This window comes from Xenopus laevis, chromosome 6S, assembly GCF_017654675.1.
Source record: "Xenopus laevis strain J_2021 chromosome 6S, Xenopus_laevis_v10.1, whole genome shotgun sequence".
NCBI lineage: Eukaryota > Metazoa > Chordata > Amphibia > Anura > Pipidae > Xenopus > Xenopus laevis.
The window spans coordinates 107100954-107119184 of record NC_054382.1 but is presented as its reverse complement, the minus strand read 5'-3'; the positions used below and the strand labels follow the sequence as shown (position 1 = coordinate 107119184).

Below are 18231 nucleotides of genomic sequence, written 5' to 3'. Positions count from 1 at the left end.
AATAAGTAAGTAGAACGGGGCAGTATTGGGGGACCAACTGATGCGGTTTGGGAGGTTCAAGGGTTCTCCAAGGACACTACCTTTCATATAAGGTTTTTGTTCTCCTTTACTGCAATAAAAAAATGTTTTAAAATGGCTCAATAAACAATTTACAGTGCATTTGACACTGTCGGCGTGTACATTACTCCAGTAGCAGAAAGCAAGGTACAATAGGATGAAGAACATCATCACAATTATTATCATCATCATTTATTTATATAGCGCCGACAAGATACACAGTGCTTTTGTCCTTTATGATGTTACGCTCTCACAGAGAGATTCAAACATTTATCCATTTTTCTTGCAGGTGTTTTTTTTTTTGGAAAAAAAAATTGTGGTCACTCAAACCAGGCAAGATCCATTTAATTCCTTGTTTGGATGGAAATCTTTCGATTGCGCCAATCAAGAATTCTCAAGTTTGTTGATGCTTCTATCATTAAAGTCTCCTGGAACGTTCTGTAATTCTTCAAAAATTTTCTTTAAGAGACAAATAATAAAAATACATGTAAGAGACAAATAATAAAAATACATTTAAGAGACAAATATTAAAAATACATTTAAGAGACAAATAATAAAATACATTTAAGAAACAAATAAAAATACATTTAAGAGACAAATAAAAATACATTTAAGAGACAAATAGTAAAAACACATTTAAGAGACAAATAATGAAAATACATTTAAGAAACAAATAAAAATACATTTAAGAGACAAATAATAAAAATACATTTAAGAGACAAATAATGAAAATACATGTAAGAGACAAATAAAAATACATTTAAAAGACAAATAAAAATACATTTAAGAGACAAATAATAAAAATACATTTAAGAGACAAATAATGAAAATACATTTAAGAGACAAATAAAAATACATTTAAGAGACAAATAAAAATACATTTAAGAGAGACAAATAATAAAAATACATTTAAGAGACATAAAAATACATTTAAGAGACAAATAATGAAAATACATTTAAGAGACAAATAATGAAAATACATTGAAGAGACAAATAAAAATACATTTAAGAGACACAAATAATAAAAATACATTTAAGAGACATAAAAATACATTTAAGAGACAAATTATAAAAATACATTTAAGAGACAAATAATAAGTTCCCGACAATGAAAAAAAAAAAATACATTTTTCACACTAACAAAATGAATTCTGCCCATAGGTGCCTTTAGCAAATAAAATATCCAGTAATCGCTCCAAATACAACAAGCAGATTGACAGTTTACAATAATTATATTAGCGTTCACCTGTTATTACACCTTGACAATAAGAGTGACGTTGACACAAAATGACAGTTTCTCTTGTTCGCCAGCATATACCCAGATGTTGAAAGTAAAGTTTCCCTTAAAGAAAGAGGAGTAATTACTATGTGCCTCATATCTGGATCATTAAAAAAAATATATTAAAATAAAAAAAAACATTTTGCTGCATGTATGGAACATTAAAGGCACATACGGGTATTTGGATCTGATATTCGGAAACCATCTTTTATTGACTCCATTATATTCAAATAATACAAATGTATAAAAAATATTACATTTTTCTCTGTAATAATAAAACAGTATCTTGTACTTGATCCCAACTAAGATATAATTAATCCTTATTGGAAGCAGAACCAGCCCATTGGGTTTATGTAATGATTACATGATTTTCTAGTAGATCCAAATGACAGAAATATCCATTATCCAGAAAGCCCCAGTTCCCGAGCATTCTGGATAACAGGTCCCATACATGTACATACCGCCCAACATTTTGGAAATAAAAAGAGGGGCAAAAAAAATTGTCATGCGTAGCACAGCAATTTGTTTTGACTATGCCCATTTGTGTGGCCACACCCCCCTAATTTCCATGTTCATTTTACAAAATTTGGCAGGTTATGAAAGTTTGAACATATTTCTGTGTTTTTTTTCCAGTTATTACAGTTTTGCTAATGAAGGTGATTTGTCCTTTAAACTGTGAGTCTAACTTTTCCCAAGGGACCTGTTATCTAAATTGTTACAATTACTTATTTGCTTTTCTGAAAATTGTTACAAAGTATCTTATTTGCACCTGTTGGCTGTTCTGGGCTCTCTGCCAAAAGCCAATTAAGTTAGAAACTTTGTTTCTTTTTCTGGCTGTTCAGTGCAGTGAAAGTTGGGACTTCCCAGTACAAACACGGGACTGAGGGTTGAGCTGTCAAGAGCGGGACTGTCCTGCTGAAGACGGGACAGTTGGGAGGTATGCACGTATATGTATAAATACATACGAAATTAACTGGCCTGAGGGTTACTTTGGAAAAAGTGACATTCAGTCCAAATCAATTTCTCTAAAAACATTAAAATGTATTCGTTATAATTAAAAACACCAGTAATAAATACAGTATACATGGTGGGAAAATGCATACCCTTCACACTTCAACCTCAACGTCACATATCATCCCCTCCTGGGGATTCAGAGGTGAAATACCCCCTCCTATACAAACTCTTATATACAGTACCTAGTATAGCAAACATTATGTCAATCCATACATCCCATCCTAAAGTGGCAGAACCCATATTATTGTAATATTATAATTAGGGATGCACCAAATCCAGGATTCGGTTCGGGATTCGGCCAGGATTTGGCCTTTTTCAGCAGGATTCGGATTCGGCCGAATCCTTCTGCCCAGCCGAATCCTAATTTGCATATGCAAATTAGGGACGGGGAGGAAAATTGCTTGACTTTTTGTCATAAAACAAGGAAGTATAAAATGTTTTCCCCTTCCCACCCCTAATTTGCATATGCAAATTAGGATTAGGTTCAATATTTGGCCAAATCTTTCACGAAGGATTCGGGGGTTCAGCCGAATCCAAAATAATGGAGTCAGTGCATCCCTAATTATAATTAACAATTTTATATACTAACCATGTCTGACTAGTATTAGGTTCTAGCATAGAGTATTTTTCCTTTATATATTCCTCTAAAAGACTATTCTTTTATGCATTATCATTTTTTCTTGCTGATATCCGCCAGGGACAGAACACACACAGTGAAGCCTGGGCAGGAAAATGTTGTCATTTACTGGATCCTGTTCATGAACATCTCTTTGTTACTATGTTAGACCAGTCTCAGTTCTCTGGAGATTATAAACAATCACAATCATTTTATGCACTGATTTCTAAATGGTTCTATATTCACATACAGTTAATCGGAAATGCGCCCAAATGTCCTACATGATGTGACGTATACAGGCCCGGACTGGCAATCTGTGGGTTCTGGCAAATGCCAGAGGGGCTGCTATAAGGTGGGGTCTGTTGGGTCTCTCTGTGGGCTGATTGGGCCTCTGTGTACCTGAAATGGCCTATTTTAATTCTCAGTCCGGACCTGGACGTATAATGTAACCTCACTCCCAGGCAAACCCAATCCCTTCTTGTCAGTAAAAAATCCATTTGAAATCTTGCAAATTCAGTACCTTGGGAAAGGGCATCTTGGAAAGGCTTCTGTAAGTAGAAAAACTGACTGTCTCTGTTAGAAATAGAAATATAGAATTATAACTGTATAATGGCTCGGATCATATAAACAAGTACTATTGACATAAAATTGTTTATAACTATAGCTTAATAATGTTTAGTCAATGAGATTGATTTGGAAGAGCATTCTTTTAACCTCTTCTTTGTGCTGAATATATATGTACGCACCAGTGTATCCATTTACCCTCTTGTACACTTATGTGTTCTTCACCTGCTCTGGTTCAGGTAGAAACGTTTGGAATCGTTCTCCTTAATGGCTGGAGAATGGTCATTACCATGAACAAAGAGGCTTTGTTCTAACAAAATCCACCTGTGTTATTGCTCTCTTTCCTTAATTAGGCCACACCAGTCCGACCAATATAATACGTAAATAGAGAATAGCACACAAATCAGCAGACTCTTGCTGCAAAATATTTATTAATCACGAGGTTTCGGATGGACATGGATCCACACAGGGACCTGTAGCTCATACAGAGGAATGGAAAGCGTTGGCTTTTATTGACTGAGATCTCACCATTGTCTCTGGCTTCTTTTTTAATCGAATCTGATTTTTTGTTTGCCCAGTAGATGTGTAATGTACTCGGCTATCGGGAACCTTGAAAGCAGCAGGTACACTCAGATGCACAGGGAACCCCTATGGATTCCATAGGTTTGGTTTAGATGTGATCTCCCTCCAGTGGATAACAGGGCCACTTATGACTGAAGAACACAAGCAAACTCTGGAAGTGCTGAGACAAACTTTATGTGAGTAATTCCAGGGCTCTAGTAGGGGTTGGATCCATACATATAATTGACTTGACTTGGCCAACTAGAATAATGTCACTCATAATGGCTGAAATGACCCCCCCCCAAGAACATCCAGCATCTGAGTGCACTTACTTATATTGTAACCAAACCTCAATGTATTAATCTGAATCCTAAACCAAACCCAATAACAAATGTAACCCCAGCAACTCATTTAGGGGCAGATTTATCAAAGGTCAAAGTAAAAAAAAATAAAAAAAATTTGAATTTCAAGCTAATTTTGTGTACTTCGACTAGGGAATAGTCCAAATTCTATTCGAATTTGAAGAAAATTCGAAAATTCAAATTTTGAAATTTATCATATACTGTCTCTTTAAAAATTTGACTTCAACCATTCGCCATCTGAAACCTATCGAATTTCTGTTTTAGCCTATGGGGGACCTCCTAGAACCTCATCGAAAACTGACCTATTGTTCCAAAAAAGCCTTTCCATTTCATTTTGGTTGGTCTTTTTTAATTCGAATTTCGAAGTTTTTCAAATTTGAAATTTGACCCTTGATAAAATTGCCCTGTACTGTCTCTTTAAAAATTTGACTTCAACCGATTTCCATATAAAACCTTCGGAAAAGCTGTTTTAGCCTATGGGGGACCTCCTAGAGTCAATTGGTGGACTTTGAAAAATCAAAGTTTTTTTTTTTTTGGGAAAAACTCTGAATCATACGATTCGAAAGTTCTATTACTTCGATTCATATGATTCAAATTCAAGTGAAAACTGACCTATTCGATCGAAAACTGACCTATTCAGCCTTTGATTTAATTTCTGTTGGTCTTTTTGAATTCGAATTTCGAAGTTTTTCAAATTTGAAATTCGACCCTTGATAAATCTGCCCCTATATGTATGCATTTGAACTAGCATTTACCCTTAAAGCGGTTGTTTACCTGAAGTAGAGTGTGATAATTGGAAATTGATCTTAATTCTTTTATTATTTGAGTTATTTCGCTTTTTTAATCCGGAGCTCTTTAGTTTGCAATTTCAGCAATCTGGTTGTTAGGGCCCAAATTACCCCAGCAACCATTGATTCGAATAAGAGACTGGAATATGAATAGGAGAGGACCTGAACAGAAAGATGAGTAATAAACAATAGCCGTAACAATACAATTTGTAGCCTTACAGAGCATTCGTTTTTTTTAAATGGGGTCAGTGATCCCCTTTTTAAAACTGGAAAGAGTTAGAAGGAGGCTAATAATATAAAAACTATAAAAAAAAGAAGCAATAAAGACCAACTGAAAAGTTGCTTAGACTTAGTCATTCTATAACATACTAAAGGTTAACCTAAAGGGGAACAACCCCGTTAGCCTTATAATAGTGTCTTACTGTAACAGTTCAGTTTCTTACCTCCCTTTATGATGCTGCAAAAATAATATTCATCATCCATCCCTGTACACAGTTCGAATTTCTCCTCGGAGATTTTCATCAACTGGTGCCAAACTTCAAGTTTAACTGATAAATGGTGTAAATCTGACCCTGTGACAAGGCAGACAGGGATCCCATATTAAGGAGGTTATTTATCAAAATCTGAATTTTTCTGTTTTCTTAAATAAAAAAAAAAAACAGACCAAACTAGAATCAACTAGAAAAGCTCGATTTAATCAGTTTGGGGAAAACCCCCCAAAAAAAATCATGCAAAAGTTTGCTGAAAAGCCTAAAATGATTTGATTTTTGGGCTAAACTCAGCTCAGACCATAACTTCCAATTAGTATAGGGACCTCTCCCATTGACTTATATACAACCCTCGACAGGTCCGAGATGGCGGATTTTCGGATTCTGACTTTTTGCACCATCTGACTTTAATGAATCCAAAAAAATTTAATTTTGCCCCAAAAAGCCTGACCGGAGTTTAGTAAATAACCCCCTAAATCTCTTGCAAAAGCATTTGCCATTTATTTAACACTTCATAGGTCACTGCCGGGTGGAATCAACAGCAGGAGTAAGTTTGTTATGTACAGAATTCTCTGAAACTGATAATAAACATTACAAGGTGTTTTTATAGGACTTTGATGTCATCAAAGATTATTTTTGAACTGTGACATCCTGCCTGGAGTTAAATCGGGGACCCAGTGTTCTTGTGCTGTCTGCATTGCCACTGCTCTATGCAAGAAGACAGGCCCTCTTCACTCCTATGTCTATGCTTTGTAATGGCAAATAGGCATGGCTTGTTTCATCTGTTGCCAATCTGGCCACAGTTGATCAGAGTAAGCTATTACTATAGAACCACCTACCCAGCACTGTTTCATTGCCCAATGTAGGTCTATTTACAATGGTTCCTGGGTGCGATTCAAGTTTGTTTAACCTGTTCCTGGCTTTCCTTAGTTTGCCGTCTGTCCTGACCATTCCATCGGATCACGATTCTGTACTGCGCGACTGATGTGTTTGACCCTGGCCTGTGACCTTGACTTCTCTTCTGCTTCCTGATTTTGTATTGTATTGCCTATTTAGTATTTACCCAGCCTGTGCCTTGACCACTTTCCTTGTTCTGTGTCCTTCCTGTATACATTACGGTTCCCTTGCCTGCCCAGAGCTTCCCACTTGGTCCTCTCACGTTATACCTGGTGGTAGAGCCGGGCCAACCCGGCCAGGTGCCCCAGGCAACCTGGTGGGCCACGGCGCCGGCTCAGTGTGAGCGAAACTGCGCATGCACGAAACTGCGCTCCAGCGCGCATGCTCAAAGCTTTGCTCCAGCACGCATATGCAGAAGCGCATTTACGCAAAAGATACACGCGCCAGTCTGGGAGAGACGGGACCGGACATGCGGTAGGCGACAGAGCAGGTACGTGCCTGGCGCCCCCCCCAGCTTTGCGCCCTAGGCACGTGCCTACTCTGCCTACCCCTAGTTCCGGCCCTTCTTGGTGGCATTTGAATAGCAGAGGGCTCCTCCCGAAGCCAAAGGCAGCTGCTATAGGCAGAGGTCTGAGCCAAGACCAGGACCTTGGGGTTTGTTCTGGGTTTTGGGATTCCATACGTCACAATAGGAGAAATTTGTGCTTAAAGGTGGCCATAGACGTAACAATTACGATCTTTCTTGAAAAAGATGTTTCCAAGAAAGATCGTTCGTTTCAATACACATGTGTAGAGCTGAATCGTCAGATATACAGGTAGAAACAATAGAATTCTGTATCTGACGATTCAGCGCTAACAATGGGCGATGTTTGGGTGCCTTCAAAGGCACTCAATCAAAATTTTCCGTCCAGCCCGATCGACAAGCCGACGATATCTAAGTCTTTTGCCAATATTGGTCGGCTCTTTTCCCATCATACATTCACCAAATATCGTATGAAAGTTTTTTTCTTACGATATTATCTGTGCGTCTATGGCCAACTTAACGTTTGCTTTCTGACCAATTGCCCAACATATGAGCCCATCCTCAGACAGCAGCATATATCTGTATCACGACACTGATCAGCTGAGTTGGCAGCTTAGTCTATTAGTCTCATGTAGCTTATTCTTACTTATCACAACAGGGTCTTGGGTTAGGGCAAAAAGGGCTGAGCACCTACAAAAGATAAAAGAGGTTGAAGAGCTGACACCACATTTATTGGGTAGATGAGGAAGATATGACCACCCATGGGGTATTGAGGCTGGAGGAGGCCTGAAAAGTGGAGAAAAATGATGGAGGATTGAGAAGCCCCGAAAAGTGCTTGAACAAAGTCCTTTACATAAAGTACAGGTTCCCAAAAAATGTTGTCTGTTTGTAAAAATGAACTGATTCAGGCCCACTACACCGTCCCAGGGGCCCAACCCTTTATTGTAAATATGAGGCTTTTTTTCTATAGATCACTGATAACGAGTAACAAGTACTTACTTGGAATCCAGGTTAAAGAAGCATTCATATACTTGCTCTTGTCATAGACACATGGATATATCCAAGCAATGGGGTGGTCATTCTCATCTAAAAACAAAGTGTAGGCATTGATCCTTGGGGAAAGTTTATATTATAACAATATATTGTTTTCCCCATTCACAGTGTGGGCTCTGTTAGCCTCCCCCTCTGATGGGGGGAACATTTTTAGGTATTATGTGCCCTTTAAATCACATGTTTTCCCAGCACTACTTTAATCCTCCAACTTTTTGTGGAAAGGTTTTGTTATACATAATGTATTTGAATTGCCATGCTTTCCCATTCAGCCCTCAGTTAGATGGAAAGGTCTAAATCCGAATTTGTGTAACTTAAGAGGTTTTTTTCTATTTCAAATAAAAGCTATTTTGTTTTAAAGAAAATTTTATGTTTGCTTATTTACTGAATAATCAAAAAAATCAGATTGAATAAAATGACCTTAAATACCTTGAACTTGTACTCATTTTCAAGGACTCTGCAGCTTTTAGATGGCAATTTTTCTCAAATATGTTTTTTGCACTCAATAAATATTGTACATTTCAATTTTTAAAAGCATAGAGTTTTAGCACCAAAAAAATGGAATTGCTGCAAAAATGTAAATATGAGCTTTGATAAATCATCCCCTTAGACCCAATGGTATTTTTCTATTTTATACCTTGTATCAGTCCTTCCCTATCCATGCCTTAAAGGGCATGTCAAGTCTAAAATAGAATAAGGCTAGAAATGTTGTATTTTGTATACTAAATATAAACATGAACTTACTGCACCACAAGCCTAATCAAACAAATAATTTATGCTTTCAAAGTTGGCTACAGGGGGTCACCATCTTGTAACTTTGTTATACATCTTTGCAAGACTATGAGGCCCATTTACTATTGGTCGAATATCGAGGGTTAATTAAAGCTCGATATTTGACCCTAGAAGTAAAATCCTTCGACTTATATCGAAGGATTTACCGCATTTCGATCGAACGATTAAATCCTTCGAATCGAACGATTCAAAGGATTTTAATCCATCAATCATACGATTTTCCTTCGATCAAAAAAAGCAAGAAAAGCTTATGGGGACCTTCCCCATAGGCTAACATTGGTGCTCGGTAGGTTTTAGGTGGCGAAGTAGATAGTCTAAGTTTTTTTTAAAGAGACAGTACTTCGACTATTGAATGGTTGAACGATTTTAAGTTCAAATCGTTCGATTCGAAGTCGAAGGTCGAAGTAGCAAAAAAAACTTTGAAATTCGAAGTATTTTTTATTCTATTCCTTCACTCAAGCTTAGTAAATGTGCCCCTAAGACTGTGCACATGCTGAGTGTGGTCTGGGCTGCTTAGGGATCGTCATAAACAAAGCTGCTTGAGTTCTGCATGGCTGGGAAGTAAGGCGGGGGCTCCCCCTGCTGTTCATAAGTATGATTGTTTCCCTGCTCAGCAGTTAGGGACCATCTGACAATTCCTATCCACAGCAGTAAATGAAGGGAGAATTTCACTGCATACAGTCAGGTTTCTTATAAAAACGGTACATATTTTTTAATTAAAGAATATCCGAGATAGGTTTCTTTTTCATTAAAGAAAGTAAGAATGGGAGTTTATTTTTTTGCCTTTACATGCCCTTTAAGAGAAACACTATAGGCCACAAGAAGGCACTGTGTGCTAGAAAAAATATTAAGTTTTGCCATACACAGTACATCTTTTCAGCCTTTAGATCTCCATTACCATACTAAAATACATATTGGGGATTCATATAATTATTTTTTCATGTTGGAAGTTAAGAACAGCTTGCTTCAGCAATATTTTGTCATTTGTGATAACGAAGCATGTATGGGATCAGTTATCCAGAAACTCTTTATCTGGAAAGCTCCAAATTACAGAAAGAACGTTTCCCATAGACTCCATTTTATCCAAATAATCCACATTCTTGAAAATTATTCCCTTTTTTCTCTGTAATAATAAAACAGTAGCTAGTACTTGATCCAAACTCAGATATAATTAATCCTTATTGGAAGCAAAACCAGACTATTGGGTTTATTTTATCTTTACATGATTTTCTAGTAGACTTAAGGTATGAAGATCCAAACTACGATCTGGAAAGCCCCAGCCCCAGGCCCCAAACATTCTGGATAACAGGTCCCATAGCTATACTGTGATTTGACAGTAGTGTTCTACAAAATCAGAGAGGTTATTTACTTAGACCCAAGGAAGATGTGCAAGGGAGCTAATGGGAGTGCATAGTCTGACAGCAATTGATCAAAGTAGAAAGTTAGTGTGCAAGTGTAAACAAATAAATGGTGGCTTGTGCCACTTTTTGAACGTTGCCTTCCCTAGGAACCTATTTAAGGAAGTGAATAGAGTTTCCATAGTTTGGTAATGCAGAGTGTAATATGACCCATGGCACTTTTGCACCCCTATGCTGAAAGACTGTGATCCCAGCAATCCCTTGGCTTGTGAGAGTAACTTACCAACTATTAACTAATTAAAAATTAAAAAATGTTTTCTTTTTATTTAGGCACACAAATCCAGCACACTCACAGTTCAAATCATGCATCCAACATCATTCCATTTTCCAGTTGGGCTCACAGTTCCCCAGCCAAAATCCCATAGAGCCTTTCCCAGATGCTAGGGCGGGTTAACGCTCACAGCTCCGGTCTTTTCCTCTGCCTGGTTCGGTAATCCGGTGCACCTTAGCACCCCTTTACCATTCCGTCAAGCCTTCCCGTCACAGTAATCCGGTGATCGACCAGCACCCCTTTACTATTCCGATTGGGATCTACCGTGCTTTTCCTTGCCTCAAGCCCTTATTAACCCTATCCTGTGTCTTCCCTTCACCCTATCTCATGGCATATCCACATGAAACTATTTCCACTACGCTCCTAGGTGGGGCAATAAACTACCCATTCTAACTTCCCTAACTCAGACATCTAGTGGCTGCTAAACTGAAAGCTTCTATACTAATCTCTACCTTTTTCCTTCTTTCTTTAGGTCTCCTTCAAAACAGATCTTCTATTTCCAGCAGCATCCTCCCATCAACAGACCTTAACTCTAGGGTTTGGCTTCTTTTTATACCATTTATCACTTCTAGTTTTTTACCCGTGTGCACCACCTGGTGGCCAGTTAACCACATGACACGCCCAACACTTTTAACACATACATTCACATGTAACGCTTTCTTGGGCTATTCAGCACATACATAGTTAAATGTCCAGCTAGTGTATGAGCATGGGTTACACTGCGCATCTACACCTAGGGCAGTGCCTTCGCCAAATGGAAGCTTCCCCTTTAAGATGTTGTAAAACTACAACCCACAGGCTAATTAGTGTAAAAATAGATTAATTGGATGCAAGGAGATTCTTGAAGAGTAAAACAGGTGAACAGATTTATTATGCACAAATGCAAATGACCTCAGGTTTACTCACAGCATGTACAGGATACAGCAGATGAAATCACTTGGGAAATAGTAAGGATCAGTTAGACCAGAGGTAGGCAACCTGAGGCTCCGGAGCCTCATGTGGCTCTTCATCCTGCTTGCTGTGGCTCAGCTATACAGCCCACACTTGCTGGCGGCTTCTTGAGTGCGCGACCGTGGTAAGCTAGTGGTTAGCTTACCGTGGTCGCACACTCAGGAAGCCGCCAGCAGGAGCGAGAGCTGTAAAGACGTCCCAGGAGTGACAGGCAAGACTGAGCCGCAGCAAGATGATTCATCATGGACCTTACCCCAGTCACACACTCAAGAAAAGAGAGGGAAGATCAGCATGGAGCTTCAGAAACAGAAGTCACATTAAACAGATGAGAACACTAGCATTTAATAGGGCTATTCAGTGTTTTAAAAGTTTATAAGCTATGTTATGTTTTGCGGCTCCAGACTATTTTTCTTTAGTTGAAGAGGTGGCAAAATGGCTCTTTTGATAGTAAAGGTTGCTGACCCCTGAGTTAGACAGAAGTGACTCCCTTAGGTATTTGCAGGGTGTACATCAATTCCCAGTTAACCGACGTTGCCAGTGAGGGGATCGGGATCGATCAGGTAGGGTACAGGTAGTCCTTTGCTAACCTAGATGCCTATCAACTGAGTTCCCTGCTCTAAAGGCAAACAGGCCTTGTGGGAAGCTACTTCCTTCTACAATCCTTGTTGGAGCAACAACTGCTCTTTCTGCTAAACCACTCTGTCTTACTCTCCTAGAGAGTCTATTACAGGAGCTTACTATCTTAGCTGTTCCTCTTTCACGGGGTTACCTGGTCCCCGACTTAAGCACCAAAGGTGTCAGGTCCCTTTGGGGTAAATTACTTACTGGGGCCTATGGTGATCCCAGGCTCATTGGAGATCACCTAGAAGCAGCACCAGGAGCCAAAGAGGAAGAGGCCACTCCCTGCACATCACTATATAGCAGTGTGGTGACTGTCATTACACTCTTTGTCCAATAGGTGAGGTGGTTACACTTAAACTGTTGCCCAATAACAAAGGATAAGAGAACTACATGAAAAGGTAGGGGATTAACTCTATAGGGATAGGATATCCTATAGGTCCCTACACACACATTATTTAACTACCTTTTTAACAGTTACATCAATTTGTTCACCCTCTTACAGGCTGATGCTCCCAGTGGCCTCAAAGCAGGAGCTTATTTCTGAATTCCAGGCTTGGAGGCAAGTTTTATTTTCATAAAAAACAGTTGTACTACCAAACAGAGCCTCCTGTAGGCTGCCATAGGGGCTACCATATAGCCAATCACAGCCTTAGTTGATTCCCCCGGGGACTTTTTTCACGCTTGTGTTGCTCCCCAATTTTTTTTTTTATTTGAATGATGCTCACAGGTAAAAATAAAAGGTTGGGTATCCCTGCTGTAAGAAACATAACTGCAAAATACTCTCCACCAAAGTGAAAGTGAAACTGCAGATTTGTCTGATGCCAATAAAGATAACAACATTATGAGAAGGGAACAGATTATTCATAGTGTAAGAACAATATCACATGCCAGCCAATGTAACAATAGCTTTTGAAAAGGAATCTGTCATTGTATCCCTCTTCCCTAAGAGATTCAGCGACACAAATAGAGAACTACAAAGGGATTGTGGGAGAAGTCGCGTGTCAGTAAAATATAGTGGAAGTGCTACTGAGGCAGCCAGAATTGTTACTGACACACAAAAAAGGAAGATTGCTCAATGCACATTGCCTGTCCCAGTGTTTTGCTTGTATTGTTATTACTGTACAACTAATAACGGATACAAGTAAACAGGGCGCTGCTCAAAAGAGCTTACAATTTAAAAATGCATTAGTTGCAAATGAGAATATTTAAATGCTGAGCTACAATAGTGCCCTATATGGAGCTCCAGCCTATTTACCCGTGTTCATATGTATTTATAGGCTGTAACTCTCAGGCTTTCATGGATTTCATGTGAAACGTGTCTCGCAACAAATTCAGTGGTTTTATTGGCTGACCGGTAGGCAACAGAGCTCCAAGGCCAACAAACAATTTTAAAGGGTAATTCAGCCTCATGAAAACGTGCCTTTGTGCAGAGTAACTAAAATATAAACAATGTAATAGGCTACAGGCACTGAAATGTCAATCAAGGTACAGGGAAAGTGCTACTGATCAGGCCAAATACAGAAATGAACTAATGCACATTGCCTGGGCTCATGTTTTTCTACTAATTCATTCCTTGCAACAGGAAACGAATATTAATCCCATTTTCTTTGTGGGTACAGATATGGGACCTGTTATCCAGAATGCTCGAGACTTGGGGTTTTTCCAGATAACGTCTCTTTCTGTAATTTGGATCTTCATACCTTAAAGTAGGGTTGCCACCATCCGGTATTTTACCGGCCTGGCCGGTAAAAATTATGTTTGATGCCAATGTTATTAATAGGAAAAAATGGCAAGAATATAGGAAGGCCGGTATTTTTTTTCCAGAAAAGGTGGCAACCCTACTAGAAAAGTCATGTGAACATTAAATAAACCCAATAGGCTGGTTTAACTTCCAATAAGGATTAATTATATCTTCGTTTGGATCAAGTACAAGCTACTGTTTTATTATTACACAGAAAAAGGAAATCATTTTTAAAAATTGGGATTATTTGATTATAATGGAGTCTATGGGAGACGCTCCTTCCATATTTTGGAGCTTTCTGGATAACGGGTTTCCGGATAACAGATCCCATAACTGTACTGGGTTTCCAGATAACAGATCCCATACATGTGTAACACTGCTGCTCTATGATCGGTTGAAGACCGAAAATTTAGAATTCAGCTTGTGACTTGCTAACATGATATGTTTTGTATATAAATAAATATTACTGGGCCCCAAAGCAAATTATTTTTCAGGCTCCAAAATGTCGAGGTTGACCTGTTTTACCAATATTTATTAAAATTGTATATGAATTAGGGCCTCGTTTGGCCACAGGGTCTGCTTTCTCTATAGTTATGCCCCTGTACTAAACCAAGCTCTGCTTTCCTAGTTCTGTCCCCATACAGTATGTGCAACACATTGACGAACAGCCTTAGATTATACAAAGTAAGTGACTTACCACACAATGAATACCAGACTTCCATACTTTCCGATTTGCAGAGCAAGTGTTCTTTAAATGCTCCTACTAACAGTGAATTAAGTAGAAAGATCAACGCCTTATAAATCATATCCAGTTCTAAAGCTTTCTCTAAACTTGAAGAATAGAATACGTGACTGAGCTTTGAGTTCCTCTATTTAGAGTGGATATATTTTTTTTGCCTGCTTTAAAAATTCGGTCACATTTAAATAATCCGGTTCCTAATCTCTGTACACACGTGACTGTTTGCAGAGCTCCTTCTGACAGGCAAACAATTGTACAGGAAATTGCCGTTGGGTAGAATTGTTAAAAATCTTATTTTGTCTATTTTGTTTTGTTATTATCTTGTTAGACATGCAGTTTATCTTGTAATGCATTAAATATATTGTTTGTATAGTTTAAAACATATAAATATATCATTTATTAGCAATTTACATCGCTTTAGGGCAGGGACATACAGTCAGATTCGAGGAGATTAGTCGCCTGGCGACAAATCTCCTCTTCTTCGTGGCGGCTAATCTCCCCGAACTGCCTTCCCCAGCCTTCTGGGTGGCTAGAATGGAAATCTCCAGTGGGATTTTCCGAAGTCACCTCACGAGGAAAGTTCAGAAAATTAAGTGCTCCGAGTGCCATCCCGCCGGCGATTTTAATTCTAGCCGGCGGGAAGACAATTTAGGGAGATCAGTCGTCCCAAAGAAGAGGAGATTTGTCGATGGGCGACTAATGTCCCTGAATCTGCCCATGGCCACAAAAGCTAAAATAATCATCAGCTCCTGAACACAGAATATACAGTATTTATACGCTGAGACTTTTATAGATTGTTGCCAGACATCAGATAAACTCTGTAAATCCATCCCAGTGAGAAAATAATTAATTTATAACTGAGGTGGGACACAACATCTTATGAAGTGAAACAGGAATTAGGCAGGCATGGGTATGTAGTAGGTACAGATAAAACCAATGGCAAATAAGGCAGGGTAGGTGCCATTTACAAAAAAACAAATGAGGGTGGTGCACAAGAGCAAAGTAGAGCAGAAGTACTAAATTGCATATATTCAGACATTTGATTTCATTCTCCAACTTGTAGTTGCAACAAATTGCAGAATGTGCGGCTTAAAGGGGAAGGAAACCTAGTTGGCGCAAACCCCCCACCCCCCCTCCCGTTTGTTGCCCACCCTCCCTCCTCCCCCCTGGCCTACCCGTCCCGCTGGGCAAATGCCCCTAACTTGTTACTTACCCTTCTGCGCAGGTCCAGTCCAGGGAGTTCACCAACGACATCTTCTTCCACGCGATCTTCTTCCTGCTGTGAACGGCGTTTTGGCGCATGCGCAGTAGGATCATTTCGCCGGTACGGATCTACTGCACATGCGCCAAAAGTCATGCGCAGTAGATCGTACCGGCGAAATGATCCTAATGCGCATGCGCCGTTCACAACAGGAAGAAGATCGCGTGGAAGAAGATGTCCTCTGTGAACTCCCTGGACTGGACCTGCGCAGAAGGGTAAGTAACAAGTTAGGGGCATTTGCCCAGCGGGACGGGTAGGCCAGGGGGGGAGGAGGGAGGGTGGGCAACAAACGGGAGGGGGGGTGGGGGGGTTTGCGCCGACTAGGTTTCCTTCCCCTTTAAGTGCGTTTAGCACTTAATAGCCGGCTTGGGAAGGTGACTGAAAAGGAAAGGGTTAATTTTTGTATACGTACCTGTGGTAAAATGTAGTCTGCGTAGTATCAGTCTTGATTGCAGGTCACGAGCTGTAGCTGTGAAGAAAGGAAGATGACAGATGAAGGGGTCAGAAGGGGTATAAAAGACGGTTTCGTGGCAAGCTTACCTGTCAGTCGGTGAGGATCGTGGAAGGAAAAACATCGGCGTCATGCTCTCCAGATTTGAACCCACCCACCAACCCTATTTTTGTAGCTTGGAGGAAAATTACATTTTGTTGTGAAATTAGTTTCCTGGCTGGAAGAATTAAAAGGCGGAACTATTTTGGGATAGTAAGCCCAATGAATGAATTGGGATGGCTAAATTAAAAGTATACTAATAAAACATGGTATGTTATATAAATTGGTTTATCAATAAAAATGCTGCGGCCATTCTCCAACAAAATAAGTGGTAAAGTGTGTTATTGTTATGGATTATTTTCTTCTAATACAGCACACCGTTCCCATGTTATTATTAGCAACTGCAAAAATCAGCCCTAAGACGAGCATTACATAGGAAAACAGGGCAAACAAGATACTGTTGGGTGAAGGTAGAAATGCTGAAAGGAAGGAAAGGCTATGAAGGGAGAAATGGAAACAAAAAGCTATCCGTGGTTATCTAGAAGGTTTATTTTTCCTCACAATTATAAACAAAAATGATCAGTGAAATTCAGAGGGTTATGGGTATACTCCAATAAAGGGCAATTGGATAGAAAGAAACCTTTTTTTTACAATCATTCATCCTCAATGTTGGAAAGCTGCCAGTCCATGGAAGGAAACTACCTCTGCTTTCTGTCTGTGCATGGACAAATCTTAGGCCCAGGAGCAGGACACTCATGAGTAATTTTGGTCTCAGGGTGATTGTTGACATGACAAGGAACCCCCAGCATATGTCATGTGAATTCCTGTGCGACCCATCATGTATCCCATGTTCAATTTGTTCCAGCCATCCTGTAGCCCATACAAATCCTTGTGCCTCACATGCCCCATGTAAATGTCTTTGCCTCTCACCAGGTGCCCCTGTCAATCCATGTGCCTTTGTCTTCTCAAGCTTTGCTCTATGTAAATATCTGAGCTTCCAATCCTGCACCCCATGTGAATCATTGTACTTCCCAAACTGCAGGCATACTTCTTCCCCTTTAAACATGTAAGGGGAATTTCTCAACGCTGACCCCCAACATAAGACAGTCGAACACACCAGCTCTATAAAAATGTAACTTTGTTTATTTTCTTACACGATCCTGTCAGGCAGACACAATACTTAACAGACTTTCCAATAGTCACTTCCACTTAAGTTCCACAATCATTTTCTTTTATAGTAGTCTGTGAATTACTACTTAGCAGTTAGAATAGGGTTTTTACTCACAGCATGGTCTTCATTGGCCTGGCTCGGTGCACCTCTACACCCCTTCACCACCAGTCCCGCTTCGATCATCCGGCACTCGACCAGTGCCCCTTGACCACTCCGGCAGGTACCAGCCACCTTGACTTGAAGTCTTCTACTTCCACCCTCTCTTGCCTAACAACCTCACCACTGTCACCCTATCTTGGGAATTATTCCCCGGATCCTAATCAGTCTACGCTCCTTGTTGGGGCAAAAGACTACCCTTCCTTTCTCCCTACCTCTGACACCTAGTGCCAGCTGTTACTGAAACTTCCTATCTAGTTAACTACCTGATTCCGGGCCGGTGTTCTTCTTCTCAGTGAAGCTCTTGCATGACTCACCTCCTCCCATAAAAAGTCTTTAAAGGACCAGTAACATCAAAAAACATTTTTAAAAAATTCGTTACTACACATCAAAAAATAAACACCAAGACAAATAAAACTTT

At 39.5% G+C, this 18231-nt stretch overlaps 1 protein-coding gene across 1 annotated transcript; it reads right to left on the bottom strand.

Moving 5' to 3' along the window:
• Positions 1–345: 345 nt before the first annotated feature.
• On the bottom strand, positions 346–16477 carry LOC121395167 (lymphocyte antigen 96-like). Its single transcript, XM_041567922.1, has 7 exons — positions 16406–16477; positions 14691–14756; positions 8149–8235; positions 5685–5813; positions 3487–3539; positions 1304–1399; positions 346–516 (listed from the first exon to the last, which is right to left on the bottom strand). The coding sequence occupies exons 2-6, from the start codon at positions 14713–14715 to the stop codon at positions 1310–1312; spliced, it is 384 nt and encodes a 127-aa protein (XP_041423856.1). The 5' UTR covers positions 14716–14756; positions 16406–16477; the 3' UTR covers positions 346–516; positions 1304–1309.
• Positions 16478–18231: the final 1754 nt, after the last annotated feature.